This window comes from Tamandua tetradactyla, chromosome 2, assembly GCF_023851605.1.
Source record: "Tamandua tetradactyla isolate mTamTet1 chromosome 2, mTamTet1.pri, whole genome shotgun sequence".
Lineage (NCBI taxonomy): Eukaryota > Metazoa > Chordata > Mammalia > Pilosa > Myrmecophagidae > Tamandua > Tamandua tetradactyla.
The window spans coordinates 192,690,777-192,708,596 of record NC_135328.1 but is presented as its reverse complement, the minus strand read 5'-3'; the positions used below and the strand labels follow the sequence as shown (position 1 = coordinate 192,708,596).

Sequence of the window (17,820 nt, the reverse complement as noted above, 5' to 3'; positions counted from 1 at the left end):
TGAGTTGGGGAAAACACGGCGTGGGAGAGTGCAAAAAAATTTTTTTTTCTAAAGATCCTGGTGGTGCTAACAAAATACATGGTAGCTCTGGGTTCTAGTCCCAGAGCAGCCACCAGCTCACTATCCTGTCCTCTCTGGGCTCTGTGAAATAGCAGAGCGAGGCTGAGTAATCCAGCTCTGAAACAGCCCCCAGTGCTCCTGGGAGAAAGTTCTCTCTCCTTTCTGTTTTCATCCAGCACCCCCAGGACTTGATTGACATTCACTCCCTTCTTCTGGTTTCCCTGCCTCCAGGTTGGCCCCTTTGACACCAGTATGACTATACCCCTTTCCTGCTAAAACCCTACCATGGCTCTCCAGTACCCTCAGGGAGGCTCAGAGCATGGCATGACCTGGTCCCACTTACCTCTCCAGCTTCATGGCATCTCACATACAACTGGCTGCCTGTCCCTTCCCTCTTCTTGGAACACTTTTCCCAGCTCTTATCCATTCTGCAGGCCACAGCTTTAGCAGTACCTCCTCCAGGAGGCACCACTTCTCTAAGTTCCTGTGAACCCCTCTTCTCCTGTCCTAGCCCTTAGCATACATGCTGTGATTGTCTGGTCATTATAAACTCCTTGATTGAGGCCTGCAACACATCTCTTCTTGATTATCTCAGGGCCGAGCAAAGAGTAGACACTCTATATGGATTGGTGGGTAAGTGGTTGAATGAGTAAGGGAGGGAGTGGACAGCACAGTGCTGGCTTGGAGGAGAGTGGAGAAAGAGGGGGACTCCTGGCTTACCCCTCCTCCACCCCACAGGTAATGTCACCTTTCTGTCTCTAGGACTTGGCCAAAGTCAAAACTTCTCTGGACTGGGCTGGCTGAACAAACAAGGCCTCCCTGCCTGACTGCCCCACCCTCGTTTAGTTCTTGGCATTTGACTCCATCCCAGGGGCTGTTATCTTGTTCTCCAGCACCCCCCTTTGAAGATTCCAGGAGGTGGCAGTGGGCCAGGAGGCACAAAGCCTGGATTCATCCTGTTCTGCCATGGACTTGCTGTGTGACCTTGAGGAAGTCATCTCCCCTCTCTGACCTGATTCCTCAAATGTGACAAGGGCAGAGACATCGCTTCAGAGCTCACAGAGTGGCATGGGGACTGGAGGAGAAAAAGGAGCATGGGTTTGGGAGTCACAAAACTCTGGTTCAAATTTGAGCTCTACCACTAAACTGGAGAATCAACTTAACTGTCTGGACTTAAGTTGATTTCTCACCCCTATTTTAAATGCTATCTCCTTTTAAGCTTGTCATGAGAATTAAAGATGACAGCTAATAAAGGTTATGTTTGTGATGCTCAAACAAGTCCTGGTGCATTACTGGATTCAATAAATCATAAGGTGTGCAGGGGCTTTGAGAACAAAAAGGCATTTGAAAAAGTGGGTTCTGATTATAGAATTCTAGAGTTGGGAAGGCACCTTAAGAGTCACGTGGTCCTTATTTCCCATTATATTGGTGAGTGGAAGGAGACCCCCGCACTATTTGGCTAGTAAATTCTTGGTGCAGAGTTTAGGCTGGAAAGTTAGATATTTGCTTTGAGAGCCCGAACACTTTCAAGTGGCCCAGCCCCCTCCCCTGACACCTGCTTGCCACGGCCCCTTCCCAAGAACCACCAGTCTGAGGGACACCTGGCCAACGAAGTACAAAGGTGGGGAGCACTGCCCCTCTCACCTCTCCTGGAACATGAGTCCAGAGGCGTTCCCTGCCTCCTTCAGGGCCACATAAGCCCCCACCCCTACCCATCCTGGGCCTCAGGTTGGCAGCAGGATTAGAACCCCAGGGACAAGGAAAGGGCAGACGGAAGGGGTGGGCAGCTACTTACTGCACCTGTGGGCAGCACTGGAGAAGTTGCAGGGCGGCTGTGAACCCATCAGGGGTGTTTTGGGGCCCCAGCTCAGGAGGCGTGGAGGTGGCAGGAGCTCAAGGTGTCCCCAAGTTATTCCATTCCTGCAAGGTAGAGGGCAGGCCAAGGTTATACCTGGAGCAGCAGGGTTCCAGCTAACTGCTGCAGCAGGCCCTTTACTCAAAATGGGGGTCAGGAAAAGCAGGCTTCTAAGGGCTCACAAGGTCAAGCATCCCTCATTAAACGGGTGCTGTAGAAGACAACACAGAGAAATGCCTATAATCTGTTATGAAGTGACAGTCACGCACACACAAAAGATTATGGAACAATAGATAGTGTTTCAAATTCTGTAAAATAAATTGTACTCACATGAAAAAACTATAAACCTTATCATCAAAACACAGCAGTTCTTTACTAAGCTTCTCTGAGCTTATAATTCTTATTAGACTCATGAGGCGGTGAAGGAAAGGAGGAACCTTCTCTCTATCCTTCTATGTCCCAGAAATATTTGTCAACCTTGGGTCAATATTATGCCAGGGGTGTGTTATGGTCGTAATGGATTTCAACAAACTCTCAACTCACAAGATACAAACAACAACAACAAACACTAGCAGTGGTAATCTCTGGACAGTGAGCTGATGGGTGAATTTTATTTTGCATGTCTTGACTACATTTTCCAAATTTTCTACAATTGAGCAAGTTATAAGCAAAAAATTAACTTAGTAAAGCAACACATTTGAAATGAGCAAATCCTTTGAGCAACAATTCCATTTGTAGGACTTCATCCCACAGAACGCATAGAAAGACGGAGAATAGTAGATGAAGGCGATCATATTTTTGTAAAAGAAAATTATATTTTTGTCTATGCATAAACAAAACTGCCTGGAAGGACCTTCACCATTGTGAATAGCTTTTGACTTCTGGGAGTAGATGTGGGAAATTTCTACTTTATACTCTTACATTTATTTGGGTTTTTTTTTTTTTTTTTTACAACGAGCATTATTTAGTTTATAATTTTTTAAAAAGCAAGGAATCAAACAACTTTTCTAGTCTTTGTCAGCTCTCCCTGGTTCTCTCTGCCCAGAATCTGGCCAGGGGTGGTCAGTGGAGGCTCGCGTGGGGGTGTTAGCTTCCATCTGAGCATCTTTAGAAAAGGGCTGTCTCTGCTCTCTACGATTCCACCCAACTTGGAGATGGGGTGGTTTCAGAGCTCCAGCTCTCACATTAGCCATTTCTAGCCAGCAAGGATTTTCCGAGCCCTCTGTGCATCCGGCCGGCAGGGCTTTTCCCATAAGATGCTTATGATCTAGTGGTCGTGGGAGACCTAAAGTCCTTCCAGGACCCAGAGCCATGTCATCTGCTGGGACAGCGTCACCCTGAGTGAGACACGAAGGAACGGTATGATCTCAACAGGTAGAAAAGGACAGCAAGGACTATAGACAAGGAGGAGGCAGTGACAAAGACAGGTGTGTTAAGGACACAATTTATGTTTAACATTCTCCTTTCCGGGATCCCCTTCTGAGCGCTCTAATGCTAACACTGCATGCACAGTCTTCTCGTCCTTCAGCAGAATCCCCTGGAAATGGAAAGACTGTGGGGCACGGGGGTGGGTGGGTAAGGGGTGGGGACCTGGAGGCTGGGCCGAGAGCAGGAATGGGATTGGCTTGGTAAATAGGAGCTGCTGTCAGTTTTCATCCTGGTTTGTGTCCACACAATAACGTACAGAGCCGTAAGTATCTGCTCCCCACCGCCCCAAGCTTCCCCCAGCCCCTGCTTTTCATAGTGCCTGAAATCCCACCATGAGCCACTCTCTTGGGCATGGTTCCTATTCTAAATCTGCACAGGCTGGGGAGGGGGTGGCACCTCAAGTCATCAGGAACGCAGGAAGGGGAATGCTTTGATGGAGGAATGAAAGGAGTGGGGGAGGGCATACCAGGATGGTGACAGGAGGTCCCAAGAGGAAGGGGATAGTGAGGAGGAGGTGGGCACTGTTAGGCAAACCCCACCAGGCTGTCTCGAGTAGCACCTTGTGACCGGGGGTTTCCCCCAGGTCAGGGCCAACCATCCTGCTTGCTGAACCAGTGGAGCAGAGACCCTGAAGGTGGAGATGAAGGCAACTGCTCAGGGCCACTGGTGGGGCAGGCCCATGGCCGGGCTCCCCAAGCTTAATAAGGTCTGTGCACAGCCCTACACCTGTGAGACACACACCTCCAGCCAGTCTCTGCTTTTGCAGAGGGCCCTCTTGAGGTTCTTATCTACATTTTCTCTCTCTCAGGGGGCAGGAACAGAGCTGCTGGGACCCCGGACCTTGTTCATGGGCAGAGGGAGCAGAGCTAGGGACTCGGCCTACAGGAGTGAGGTGGGCAATAACTCCTTCTCTGGGGAAAAGACTCCAAACCTCCCAATCATCCAAGGTCGCCATAGGACTCATGGGATTGGGGGACTCTTTTGGGCCATGGCTCCCAATGCCTTCACCCACCTGGGACAGCTGGTGACTGCAGTGACTGTAGGGCTGGAGCGTTGTTCCTGCTGTGGCTGTGCCTCCTGCGGCTGCAGAGCTGGCTCTGGATCCTGTTGCCAGCAAGGGAGGCACCAGGTGTGGGCAGGTACCAACTGGCTCTGCCCTGGAGGAGGGGCTGATGGGTGCAGGCCAAGTCTCCCTTTTCCTTGGGGAGAAGAAAAGAGGAAGGCACTGGGCTTTTGGTGCCTGGTGCTGTAGGGGCCCCTGGCCACTCCCCTTCTCCTTTTGTTCAGGTTCCAAGTTCCTAGGGGTGGGGGAAGGCACCAGAACCCACAGTGAGAGATTGGAGATGGCAGAAAAAGCTGATGGCTGTGAGGCAGGAGACCTGAGTCTGAGTCTGGCTTTGCCCCTGCCTGACCGGGTGACCACAGGATGGTGTCTTCCCATCTGGATCTCCATTTTTTTTTAATCTGTAAAGTGACAAGGGTGGGATCAGTGGTCTTTCAGCCTGGAGTCTGCCATGCTGACAACATACCCAGCTGGGCTGACTCCCCAACCCAGGAGGAGTTTCTAACTGTAGCACACCTTGTCTCCCTCCTTCCCCTCTCTGAGGAGTTGCAGTTCTCTGGAAGCCACCCCTTTCTTAAACATGTGCCCTTCTCTAAGCATCTCCCTCCCTGTCTGCCTTTGTGCTCCTTTTCCTTGGCCTTTCTGGGGCCCTTTCTCTTGGCTGGCCATTCTCTCTTTCCTGAGCACTGCAGATGCCTGGGTTCTTGTCCTGGCTTGACAAGACCACATGACCACATGACCGTGAGCTGGAAACGACCTGCTCCAGGCTTCAGGTTGAAATGGAGGAAACCTCAGACTGCTGCCACACTCGGATTTCATCACATTGAGGCCCACGGTTTGGGGGAGCTCACCAGGACCTGGGCTTTGTGTCTCTATCTCCAGCCTTCTGAAAAGCCTGCCTCTGTCATGACATCAGGGTGGGAAGCCCCTAGGCCTCTGGCCCCAAGAGTTGACCCTTCCTTCCCCCAATTCATCAGATTTGGGTGGGTGGGTGGGGGCAGCATTTTGTAATGGTCAGAAATGTGACATAGCCGTTAAAAATTTTTAAAGCACACAGAAGACTATTTGTTCTCTTCTGTAACTAGGGTAAAAATAAGAAGTCATAATTTTCATCAAGGTAGAAAAGCCAAACAAAGGAAAATGAACACGTTTCAAAATAAGTCTTTCCACCATCCCCTCCCGCCAAACTGCATCTGTTCACAACTGTCTCTGTCCCAGCCCTGCCACCCATCACCCCCTCTTCCCTTCTGTGGTTCAGGATTCTCAGGGTCGAATCCACCGTGTCCCAGAGTAAGGAAAATAACCATACCTTGATGGGCAATGATGATTCAGCACCTCGGCCAGCACCCCGCCCCTGGCCTGAAGGTAAAGCCTAGGGCAGGAGCTTTGGTAACTGACTTCCTGACAGTGTAGTAGAAGGGAGGAAGAAAGCAGGGGCCCAGGCAGGAGGGGAAGAAGCCGGGAATGCGGCCCAGGTGTGAGCAGTCAGCCTCCCGGGATGGCCTCTCTGACAGGAGGGAAGGCCCTATCCCCAGAGCCCCTGAATCAAGCTCTGTGCTGCCGGGAGAAGGTATCTCTGTTGTTTTCTGTCCTTCGTCCCCAGAGAGAAGGACCAGGAGTAATGACCTTGGTAGGTGCAGAGCAGATGAAGCCCTGAGACCCAATATTAGACTTACAGAATCCTGGACCAGCAGATCTAGGACTCTGGCGATCAGTGACTTAGATCTCTACCTGTACCCATTATAGATGGGGAAACTGAGGCCAAGGGAGGGAGAGGGACTTATTTAAGGTCACACAGTGCTCTCAGGAGTCCACCCCTGCCCCTTACCCCAGGAGACACATGAGGCTTGGCTCACAGTTGAGACTTGGCTCATAACAGCACAATTACATAATTGCACAATTCCTGGCTTAAGCTCCTGCTCTGAATCCCAGGTTGACCACAGTTCTGGGCGGCTGCCACCTGTCACTGCACTCCAAGTTGAGAAGCATTTCCATGGAAGACCAGTGAAGAGTTTGACTTTAACTTTAGATGGGCCTGGGTCTGAGTCCCAGCTCTACTAAGAACTGGCTGTGGATCTTCTGGGAAATAATATTTCCCCACTCAGACACCGATAAACTGATATCAACCTCAGGGGCTTGCTTCTGCTGGGGAAGTCCCAGACATATGTTCAGCAGCCACCTCCAGCCTTGTCTATCCTGTCTATTTTTCTAATGTGCGATGCTGTTTCAGTTTGTTTCCATTTCACAATGTGGTATGGGGTGTGTGTGTGTGTGTGTGTGTGTGTGTGTGTGTGTTAGGTATAATGAAAAGGTCTGACCAGACGCTAAACCTGGAAACTAGGGTAAAAATAGCCTCAGATGCCTATGGGGGCAAGAAACTCTCCTTGGCAGGGCCCCCTCCCCTGTGGTGGATAAATACCCCACTTGGACATGGCAAACTTTTTCTCTTTTACAATGTGAACGGGGCATGCAGCATTGCCATCCACTGACTCTGACCCAAGCCGTTTGGCCCCCCTGGGAGACCAACCACTATGGAATCTCCTCCCCTGCTATTTTGGACACTTTGTGCTGTTTAAATAGTAAAGTGATCATTTTCTGACAGTTTCTGTTGTGCCTGATCCTGTGTTCTAATAACACACTGTGCAGTAACTCGCCCCACAGTCTCGATGGCTTAGGTATAAAAAGAGCCAGCACTCTCCCTGCTGGCCACAAACAAGGACTCAGCATGGGGTTACTGTTTTTCTCTCCACTATTTCCTGCTCTGGGTAAGATCCCTGCTGACCCCCACCTTCTCCCCAAGGCTGAGTCGCCTCTGTCTCCCCTCTCTGTCTAACTATTAAACATGGGGTTCCTGGTATCAGCCTGCCATCTGCAGCTCCTTTCATTTAGAATTCTCTGGACACTTAAGCAAATACACCTCTTGGAGGTGCCTGATTTCTCTGAGTCTTCAGATGGGTGTACAAATTAGGTCCCTACCGGTGATGGAAGAGTTTTGGTAATAGATGGTGCTGATGGCAGCACAACACTGTGAATGCATTGATACCACTGAATTGCACACTTGAAAGTAGTTAAAATAGGAAACAATGTTGTGCATATGTCACCACAATAAAAAGCTAAAAAAAAATTGGGTCCCTAGGGTTACGCTCAACCCTTGGAATCTGGGAGCGAAAACTGGGAAGCAGCCATCACTTCCTAGGTCTGGTGCTGAGGATGAGGAGGGCAAAGGGTAGGAAGGACTGTGGGGAGGGGGGTTTTCTCTCATAAGGAGAAAACAGAGTCCACCGAGCAAAGACAGAAGGGTGTAGCTTTGGGGGAGCTGCAGGGGTCTGGGAGCACAGACACTCTTATTTCAGAATCGCCCTCATTGCTTCTCTGGAATCTAAGGTATTCTCTATCTGCCAACCAGAGACCCCTCCCTCTGTCCCTGCCAAGAGCCGTTCCCTCATTCTTGTTCACGTCCCTCTTCCTGGCACCTCCTAAATGAGTCAGGGCCTGGGGTGATTCCCTCTCTTCTCTCCCCACGTACAGGTCATCGGTGAGGATTCACCCGGTGCCTCAGTCTTCAGTCTAACCTCCCTCATTCTGCAGGTGAGGAACTAACAGTGGACCTTCAGGGTACAAAGCGGGTCAGACAGAGCTGAGATAGGTCCTGTGGTAGTTAGATTCAGTTGTCAACTTGGCCAGGTGAGCATACCTAGTTTTGTTGCTGCAGACATGAGCCAATGGTACGTGACCCTCATCTGTTGCTGATTTACATCTGCAGTCAGCTAGGAGGCGGGCCTGCTGCAATGAAGGACGTTTGACTTAATTGGCTGGTGCTTAAATGAGAGAGTGCAATGTAGCACAGCCTAAGCGGCTCAGCATTCCTCATCTCAGCACTCGCAGCTCAGCCCAGGCCTTCGGAGGTGCAGAAAGAAGTCACCCTGGGGAAAGCCGTTGGAACCCAGAGGCCTGGAGAGAAGGCCGGCAGAGACCATCCTGTGCCTTCCCACGTAAGAAAGAACCTCAGTGGAAAGTTAGCTGCCTTTCCTCTGAAGGACTAACAAAATAAACCCCTTTAATTAAAAGCCAATCCGTCTCTGGTGTGTTGCATTCCAGCAGCTAGCAAACTAGAACAGGTCCTGTTTCCAAGGCTGCTGTACTACACAACTGCAGGGGCACCAAAGGCCTGCCCTTGACAGCGTGTCCAGCTCTTATCCATATTCAGGGCTCTGCCTGACCCCTGCCAGGCTGCCTGTCCATCAGTCAGAGATAAATAGACCTCCTACACAGCAGTCCTGGACACCCTCCTGGCCTAGGTGTCCCATACCTCTCAGAGGGCCAAAGAGAAAGATGGACTCCTTAGGCTCAGGACCAGCCCAGAGGTCCAGAAAATCCACACAGCTCCAGGTATGACTCAGGGAGGCAACAGGAGAGAGAGAGAGACAAAATCTCTCTAAGGGCACTGCACTTTACAGCTTACCAACAAATCATGTTGAGGTTGGTGTTATTATCTCTCCATTTTCCATAGGGGAAAACTGAAGCCCAGAGAGGCTGTCATTTCTCTGAAGCCACACAGTGGTGGAGCCTGGATTCAAGCCCAGGTCTGTGTGATTCCAGTGCCCAGGCTCTTGCCACTCCCTCCTCTACCTGCTCCCAAGGATACCAACACCCTCTCCTTTGAGCAAAGACTGACCGTATTTGCAAGGTGGCAACTTCCCAAAAGAGGATTGTGGTGTGAGCACTACCCTAGGAGCTCAGTTCTAATCCAACCTCTATTACCAACCAGTGTGGGTGTGACATAGGAGTGTAGGCAAGTTCCATTCTCCCTCTGAACCTAGCTTTCCTCCTCTGTAAAAAGGGATTTAATACTCTTTACCTCCCCGGCACCATGGGATCAACAATACCATCCCGACAAAAAGAAGTAAAGAAGTGTAACAAATAAGGTATCAGTGGCTGAGAGAGTTCAAATAGAGTCGAAAGGCTATTCTGTAGGTCACTCTTATGCAAGCTTCAGTAGACATTGCTACCTATCATAACTTGCCAAACCCCAACCAAAACTATTCCTACCAATCCTAAAGAACAACTAGGGCATTAGGTAAGATTCTACAAAGTTTCCATGCACTAGGGTAACTTTCCAAAACCTTCAACCTCCAGATGGATCCCTGGATCAGATAAGTTCTGAAATGCAGACGGGCCTGTCCTACCAGAACATCAACTAGTTCCATCCCCCTATCCCGTACTATCGACAGCCCGTTCCAACATGAAAAACTTAGAATGGGCATAGCCCAAATACCCCTAAAGAGTGGGAAAAAGATCCAAAGCTGATGGTGGAGTACACAGAGAAGGTAGGGTTTAACAAATGAGCATGAGTGTTGAATTATTATATTGATATTTCTTTTAGCCTCCAGTGTCTTGGAGTAGCTAGAAGAAAAAAACTAAAATATTGTGGAACTGTAGCTCATACCAAACTTTAAAGTCTGTTCTATAACTACTTGTTAAAATGCACTTGGAAATTTATTACTTTTTTGTATATATATTATATTTCACAATTAAAAAAATGTTAAAAAACCCTACCCATTACCTTGTAGGGTTGTTTGGTGGCCTGGCCAGGCTTATGTAGGTATGCTTCCTGGGACAGAACACGTACACTTTTGTGTTTGTCAAAATAAATGGAACTGATCACTGACATCCTGTAACTTTAATTTAATACAAATTCATCATAACTCATAAAATGGGTAACATTTTAAATAAAAATACTCTTAGGGATGACCCAGAGATCTGATAGTTGAAGAGGTGCAGCAGGGCTGGGGGTTCCTCCCGCCAAGGGGAAGCCCCAGTGGGCAGCCGCTGTGAGGTGGGTGCTTCCCAAGTTCAGCTTTTCTGGTGCCCTTGGAATGGATGGAGTCAAAGGCCCCCAGTGCAGAATCTAGGCACCAGGATTAGAAAGAAAAGTCAAGGCTGGGAGATGTTTCAGTTTGGTCCTCAGGTCCCAGCACCTGGGCAGGATGGAGCTACAGGGTTGGATACCTCAGGGAAAGGCTGCCCCAAAGCCAAGCCTAGAGGTGGACTTCAGGCTTTCCTGGGTTCTTCACTGTTGGACTTTGTGACAAAATCTGCAGCTGGGCTTGCATAGCCTCCCTTCTTTCTTCTAGTGTGTCTATTTGTACTGCTGAGGCTGGACAGATGAACACAATACCTAGACTCCCTTGCAGCTAAGGTTCTGGATCTGGCTTAGGTTTCCCTAAACAGAGCCATTGGCGAGATTTGTATTTAGGAACTGAGTTAAGTAGGAGAGAGGCAGACCTTAGCAAATCCACTGGCTTCCTGGGCAGTGGAAGAGGAAGCTGTTCTTCAATCAGCGGCTCCCTACAGGTACGAGCAGATTTCCTGGTCACAGTGGACACATGGGAGCAGAGAGTCTTCTCCTCCAGAACTTCCAATGATTCTGCAAGTCATCAGGGACCTGGTAATAAATTCTTGACTGCTTAAACAAGTTAAAGTGGCTCCTACCATCTGCAACAGGATCCCGATTGAAAAACATGGCCAGTCTGATGGGCCCCCAGCAAGTAGTGCCTCCCAGTGCCCAGGTCCTACCTGAAATAATTGCTTCCAGCAGCCTCCCCACACCCTAGCCTGGTTACAGAGATCTAGCTGACAAGGGCTGGCTGGACCCTTGCCCAGAACTGCTGGGGACCTTGATCATCAATCAGTGATGCTTTTTCTGCAAGGGCCTCTGAGCCAATGGGCTCTGCACCAGCTTGGGACTTGCCCTCTGCTGCCCTTAGGTCAGTGGACAGGTAGGTAACATGTGAACTCAACTGCTGGGTGCCTTCTGCATGTCAGTACCTTCTCACAGGTAGCACAGCATCATCTTGGGAAAAGCAAGAACCATGTAGCTCATGGAATGAGGGTGGGTCTGAGAAAACTCTAGGACAACTACTGCCTGTGTCCATAGTGGGCTGTGATTAACAGTCAAATGGCCTATTACTAACTCGGTCAGGGGCAAGACTTAGGCCATGGGGCATAAAAGACACAGTTCTGTGTCTCTTTTGGGTTGGACCACCTACTGGCAACACTGACACATCCCGAGTCAGTCAGAGCATCTGGTCAGGAGAGAGGTATGGGGTGGGTGGGGCAGGCCCCTGCTTCTGAGAGGATGGGGATGAGGTTGGGCTGGGGTTGACAGAAGAGAAACCATGGGACATCCTTGGCCCAAAGCTGCATCCTCATTAAGGTCAGTGCCACAGAACATCAGTGCTGGAGAGAGCCTGGGAATCAATGGGGCGCAGCCTCCATTGCACAGATCGGGAAATGGAGATGGAAGGGAAAACAGGAGGTCCGGCCCCCGCGCCCCCGGTCTCCTGGGCAGGGCTCTTGCCGGCGGCCAAGGCCGGCCCCGGGAGGCTGCGATCCCCGCGCACTAGATGCGGACGGTGTTGATTCGCAGCGGCTGCACGTTCTTGCCGTTGGCGTGGCTCTGGCCCGGGCTGAAGTAGGAGCAGAGCTTGCCGGGGAACTTCTCCCGGAAGGTGTAGAGCCAGGACATGTCGTCTGCGTTGTAGAAGATGAGCAGGCCTTGGTCGTAGTCCAGGAAGACACCCACTTTGTCAAGCTTGTCGCGGACGTTGAGCCGCGTCCAGGGCTCGGTGCAGGCGCTGTACTGGTTGCCGTCGTGCATGACGATGCAGTAGAAGCCGCGGCTGGGCTGGATCTGGATGCTGCCTTTGCGGCTGGCGGCCTCGTGCGCCAACCCGATCACCCACTGGGTCTTCTCCGCCACCACCACCTCCCAGTAGTGGACGCCGCTGCTGAAGGCCTCGGAGCCCAGCACCGACACCTCCACGTCAAAGCGCTTGGGCGAGTCCTGCAGCGGCTGAGGGTGCAGGTTGCCGTAAGCCACGATGGTGCAGTCGTCGCTCAGGATCAGGCGCTGGTGCGCGGTGCCCGGGTCCAGGGTCAGGGCGGCTGGCACTGCGGGGAAGGGAGAGGGGGAGGCGATGAGTGGAGAAACGGCCGTGGGCCCGCTGGGCGGTGCCTTCCCAAGGGCACAGGTCCGCAGGAGGCCACTAACACGACCCCAACCTCCTCTGCAAAATGGAAGGATGATGGCTAAGGTCTTTCTAGATCGAACTTGGCTCCCGGGAAGCAGGAGCTATAGCTGCTTTTTCACCGCCTGACACCCAGGGCGAGGCACATAACGAGGACCACAGTGTTTGCAGAATGAATCAGTGAGGGGATGAGGCCCAGTTTCATGCAATTCAGAGGTGGGAGGGAGTTTACAGATTATCCAGGTGCTGCTGCTCCCTAGGGAGTGATCTGGGACTCTGCAGGGATGCTTTGGGTCATCTCACCGATAAGCAGAATTCAGGGAAATAAAATACCCAGAATGAACTGCAAAGGACAGCCCAGCACGGGTAAGTACTGATCCATGCCATCCCCACCATGATGCTGGAATGTTCTGCCAGATATTCATGTGGATGAAAGCTTTTTACAATGATCTGAAACTCTAACCTAACTCCATTTTATGTATAAACACAAAATAACTCTTTGCATGGTTTTAACATATGCTGAATCCTTTGAAATGCAACTACCACGTAAACTGAGGGAAGACAGGATCTCTTTTGTCTGGAACGTCACCAAAAATTGTCCACTTTTTTGGAAAATACCGCCTTAAGGACAACACCACTTGTCATACTACCCTCTTGGCTCAGTGTTGCATTTGAGGCAGAATGCTGTTTTTACCTATGCAGTGAACGCCTGCTAATTCATTATGTTTCTTAGTGTGGCTGTGCTCCAGCACATGTACATACTGACATGCATAACATTTTAGTACAAATCACATCCTTCTATTTTCATTTATACCATCGTCAGGGCATCAATAAAAAATATATATTTCTGAGGTGGTGTTAACTTTGAGACATTACCAGTGATTTGTAATGAAAAGTAGACTGATAAAATTGAAAACCACTGATTCCAAGCCAACCCTTCCATTTGGGAGATGGGGAAACTGAGGTCCAGAAAGGAGATGTAACTAATTGCAGGTCATCCAGCAAATATGGGCAGGGCTGTCCATTTATTTATTTATTTTTAACATGGGCAGGCACCGGGAATCAAACCCGGGTCCTCGGGCATGGCAGGCAAGCACTGTTACCTGCTGAGCCACCATGCCCACCCTGTCCATTTATTGACTGGGAAGGTATTGGTGGGTCATCGCTTTGTGCCAGGCCATGCTTGGAGCCTGGTTCCTGCCCTCTAAGAACTTTCGGTGCTCCTCGCCTCAGCAATCAAGGCCATCTACAATTTAGCCCCTCTCTTCCAGCCCCTCTCTCTCACTCAGAGACCCCTGCCCCTACTGAGGTCCAGTGCCTTTGCTCAAGCTGTTTCCCCCCACTTCCTCTCTGCTGTGGCAATCACCACCATGAGGTCAAATTCAAAAGGCCCATTGTCTGGGAAGCCTTCCTAGTCCTCCAGCCTTGGGCTCACTCTCTCCTCCTTAACTTTGTTGTGCCCCTCTCCCGATAAGGGGTGTAGTCTTCTGTGTTACCCATTTGTGCCAGAAGGGCAGGGATTGTGTACCATCCAGCTGGGCGCTCCTGTGTGCCCCAGTGCCCAGCAGAGGGCCTGGCATAGGTCAGGTTTCCGGAAAGGCTCAGTAAATTAAATGGACCCTGTTTGTTTTGCTCTTTGGTCAGGCAGCACAAGTTGGGTCATTTGGCTCTGGGCTGACCACACCGGCCTAGCAGGTTTGGTTCCCAACATCTCGTGAGCCCTTGTCACTGCCTCTGTTTACTCTTTCCTCCCTCAGGGAGTTGATGACCAGTAAGGAGGAGAAGGGAGACCTGGGATTGGCTTCCCTTAACTGGCTGGCCATTTCCAGGTCAGAGCAAGACAGAAGGGAGGAAAGCGAGAGAAGAAGGAATCCTGCCTCCAGTTCCTCCCGGTGAAGGACTTTTCCATCCAGCTTTCTGGCTCCTGCCTTATCGAGTGGAGCAGGGATGAGGGTACGCGACGATGGGGCCTCACTTCCCCACCCCACCCCCTTCGCCCACCTCTATTGGCTGTGCTCATTAACAGAAATAAAATGTCTTAACCGTGGTGACTGTCCCCAACAGGGAATAACAGCCAGTCCCTGAACTGTGCTTCTGTTCATACGTCCACTAATAAAGCTCACCATTGACTCACATCCTTCCAAGCTCCTTCCAGGATCACTGTCAGGGTAAATTTAGTTTTGCATTTTGCACTCCTCTTTGCTGCTCTTAGAACTCAGAGGGCCGTATGGAAACAATTAGCCCTGTGAATAGAGGGGTCAATGGAAATACAATTCTCTGTCCAGGGACACCCAAGACTGGGAGCCATGAGAAAGAAACACACGTGGAATGTGGAGAACTCCCACAGTGGGGCCGGGGGGTGACTGGGGAGGTGGTGGTGGGAGGTGGAGGGGGCTGTGGGATGTGGGGGGGGAGGGAAAAGCAGAACCCAATCAGATACAGATGGGAATCCCCTTTGGGAGGAGGGGGAGCGGGTCATACTCAGATGTCTGTATCAGAGGCTCCTGTTCTAGGAGACCAGAGCAGGCACCATGCCAAGGAGTGGGCAGCAGCGGTTCTGAGTGCCACCTGGGATTCTGGGCCTTACAGCCGAGTCTATGTAGATCCTTGGGCAGAAGGATCAGGGTGGGGAGACTGGCAAGCAGGCAGCTGATGCCACGGTTGGGTGGGGAGGGCGCTCTAGGGGGCAGCCAAGTGGGCTCTCAGTGATCCAGGGATTGGGTGGACAGAGCTGAGCTTGCAAGAAGTAGGAAATCCTGACCACCCTGGGTGCCAGCTCATGGGGATGGCCCCGCACTGCCTAAAGTGCAGTGACTGCATGGGCAAGGTCTCGCTACCAGCTGGGCGGGCCTAGGGGCAAGACCTGCTGGTCTGGGCAGTGCAGGCACTGGAGGCGAGTCCAGGGGTGCTGGGGCTGGGGAGGGGAGGGTGGGGCTGATCCCCAGGGAACAGGGCCCGACCACCCATGAGGTGGGACTGGGGGTGGGGCTGGCACGCTCATTCCGTCGGGGTGGGGGTGGGGGCCACTGAGGCTTTTATACCGAAGGTTGAGGCCTGGGCCTGGCACAGTGGCTGAGGTCTGCCTCGAGGGTCTCCCACCGCAATGCAGGCCGAGGGACCTGGCTTCCAGGACTCCCTCCTGCCTCCCCAAGGCTAGAGCTGGCAAATGAAAAGTCTTCAGCCAGAAACAGAAGCGCAAGGCGGGGTGGGCAGATGGCACCTTCTGAGAAGCCTACCTCTGCGTAGCGACTGGAGATGCGCCCCCCATCCTCTTTCCTCAGGGGAGGGGACAGAGCCAGCTCAACAAATCCAGGCCCCGGGGGCTGACTGTTTTACAGATCAGAGCGCTTTTTCAGGTTATGCGACACGGTTTTACAGAAACAAAAAGGCAGGCGCCAGAGCAGCCGATCTGGTCTCCAGGTGTGTTCTCGGTCAAAAGGCCTTCAGGAGAGAGCGTGGACTGTGGAGGCCCCAGGAAATGTCTCCGGCCACCCCGTCAGTGACACCGCGTAGCCCCAGGCAGCAAAGAAGCCCCTCCCTATGCACACAGCCCCCACCGACATCACCATCACTTGGCCAGTGAGTGCTTTGTGCCTCTTTGTTCTCAGGGACAGGGGCTCACAGCCTGCAGAAGCCTGAGAGGACAGGAAATGCCGTCAGCCCTTTCCACTGACGAGACCATTAAAAAATTTGGTCCCTCAGGCCTTCCACCTACTCAGACCCTCAGCTGGCAGCATGGCCTTTCACAAACCATTTTCACATATGGACATCACAGCAGCCCGGGGGACACAAATCATTGCATCCATTTTTTCAGAAGGGGAAACTGAGTCTCCAAAGAGACGTCTCTGAGTTGCTCAAGGAGCCACTTAGGGTAGAAGCAGGGTTGGCACTTAAGCCAAGGTTTTTTTTCACGCCAAATTCTTTCCATTATGTGGCCCCAGAAAGCCTGTTTAGCAAGACTGGGAGCCATCCGATGATTCATGATCATTATAACAAACATATATCAGGTACTTATTAAGTTCCAGGATTAGTATTACACATAAATCATTTTATTTCATTCTTACACCTACCCTGAGACATAAATGCAGTTATTCCTGTTTTACATGTGAGGTAACTGAGGCTCAAATAGGACAGTGATTTGCTTGGGGTCACACAGGCAGTTAACATGCCGGGACTCAAAATGACTGGATTCAGATAAGCAAGGGGAGGGGAGGTGGCAGTGTCTGGTGTCTGGTGTCCTGAGGACAATGGGCCTCCTGGCCTGGCTGGGGAGGAAGTTTGTATCTGGGAGCTGGGGTGGTAAGGCCAGAAAGTTACAGAGGTCACAGCTAAGGAGACTTTCCAATGCCAGGTTGAGGGGTGGAGAGGATGGGTGAAGAGCAGAGATACCCGAGCAGGGGAGTAACAGGTGCTAGATGGGGTTCTCTGGTGACCCAGGACACTGCTAGAATCCAGGGGCTGGTCCCCAGGGGTGTCCACTCCTCCCATTCTGACACGAAGTGCCTTGGCACTGCCCAAGGAGCCAGAGTGACTTCACTGGCCACACAGACAGAGAAAGGGGCTGTGCCAATCAGGCCACTGTTCTCTGAACTTATCAAGGGCCTCTGTCCTCAGCAGGGTGTCCAAGGCACACACCACTGCTCTCTCAGCCCCTCACCTGCAGGCAGCTTCCTTTCTGGGGCAGCATTTTCCACTCCGGGCAATTTGGCCCCCTCTTCCCAGGGACATTTAACAATGTCTGGGGACATCTGTGATTTTCAGTGAGGGGTGGGTGCTACTGGAATCTGGTGGGTAGAGGCCAGGATGCTGCTAAACATCCTACAATGCAGGGGAAGGCTCCCACAGTGAGGAATTATCTTGCCCCAGTGATAATGAGGTTGGGAAACCCTGCCCTGGGGTAGTCAGCAAGTTCCCACATCTATTTACTCACTTGTGTGGGAGTTGAGAAGGGAACACTAGCACTCCCATTTTACAGAGGAGGAAACTGAGGCTCAGAGGTGGAAGTGACTTGTCCAAGGTATGCAGCAATTCCTTCCTTTGACAAATATTTATTAAGCCCTTACTTTACGCAGATCCCTATTCTAGTAGCAGAACTGGGACTAGGACTCATTCATTTGTTTATTCATTCATCAACAAAGATTTACTGAGCTGGATGCTGGGGATATACACAGTGATGAGTCAGAGCTGGCCCCTGACCCCTCAGAGCTCACAGTCTGGTGGAAGAGACAGCCACACAGACAATGACAAAACAGTGAGACCAGGAAAGCCAGGGGGTACCTGGAAAAATCTGGGAAGGCTTCCCAGAGGAGGTGTTTATAAACTAAGACAGGAAGGACAGTAGGAGTTAACCAGGCAAAGACTGAGGTTTGTGTGTAGGTTTCCAG

The 17,820-nt window shown here is 51.2% G+C and overlaps 1 protein-coding gene and 1 long non-coding RNA gene across 4 annotated transcripts in view; one reads left to right on the top strand and one right to left on the bottom strand.

Moving 5' to 3' along the window:
• The window catches only part of TRIM62 (tripartite motif containing 62), an 80,495-nt gene that overhangs the window by 40,603 nt on the left and 22,072 nt on the right, over positions 1 to 17,820 (bottom strand). For 2 of the 3 annotated variants that reach the window (XM_077150413.1, XM_077150412.1), the window contains exons 5-7: positions 10,692 to 12,359; positions 4,356 to 4,542; positions 1,856 to 1,980 (exon numbers count right to left, since the gene is read on the bottom strand). In XM_077150413.1, coding sequence (XP_077006528.1) covers positions 11,809 to 12,359 — 551 coding nt within the window. In that variant the 3' untranslated portion in view covers positions 1,856 to 1,980; positions 4,356 to 4,542; positions 10,692 to 11,808. The remainder of the gene's footprint in view (positions 1 to 1,855; positions 1,981 to 4,355; positions 4,543 to 10,691; positions 12,360 to 17,820) is intronic. The other variant, XM_077150414.1, reaches the window with a different exon arrangement.
• LOC143674548 (uncharacterized) lies at positions 3,581 to 8,453 on the top strand. The gene is made up of 4 exons (XR_013171108.1): positions 3,581 to 3,605; positions 4,152 to 4,235; positions 7,935 to 7,994; positions 8,119 to 8,453. It is a non-coding gene; the product is annotated as an uncharacterized LOC143674548 (long non-coding RNA).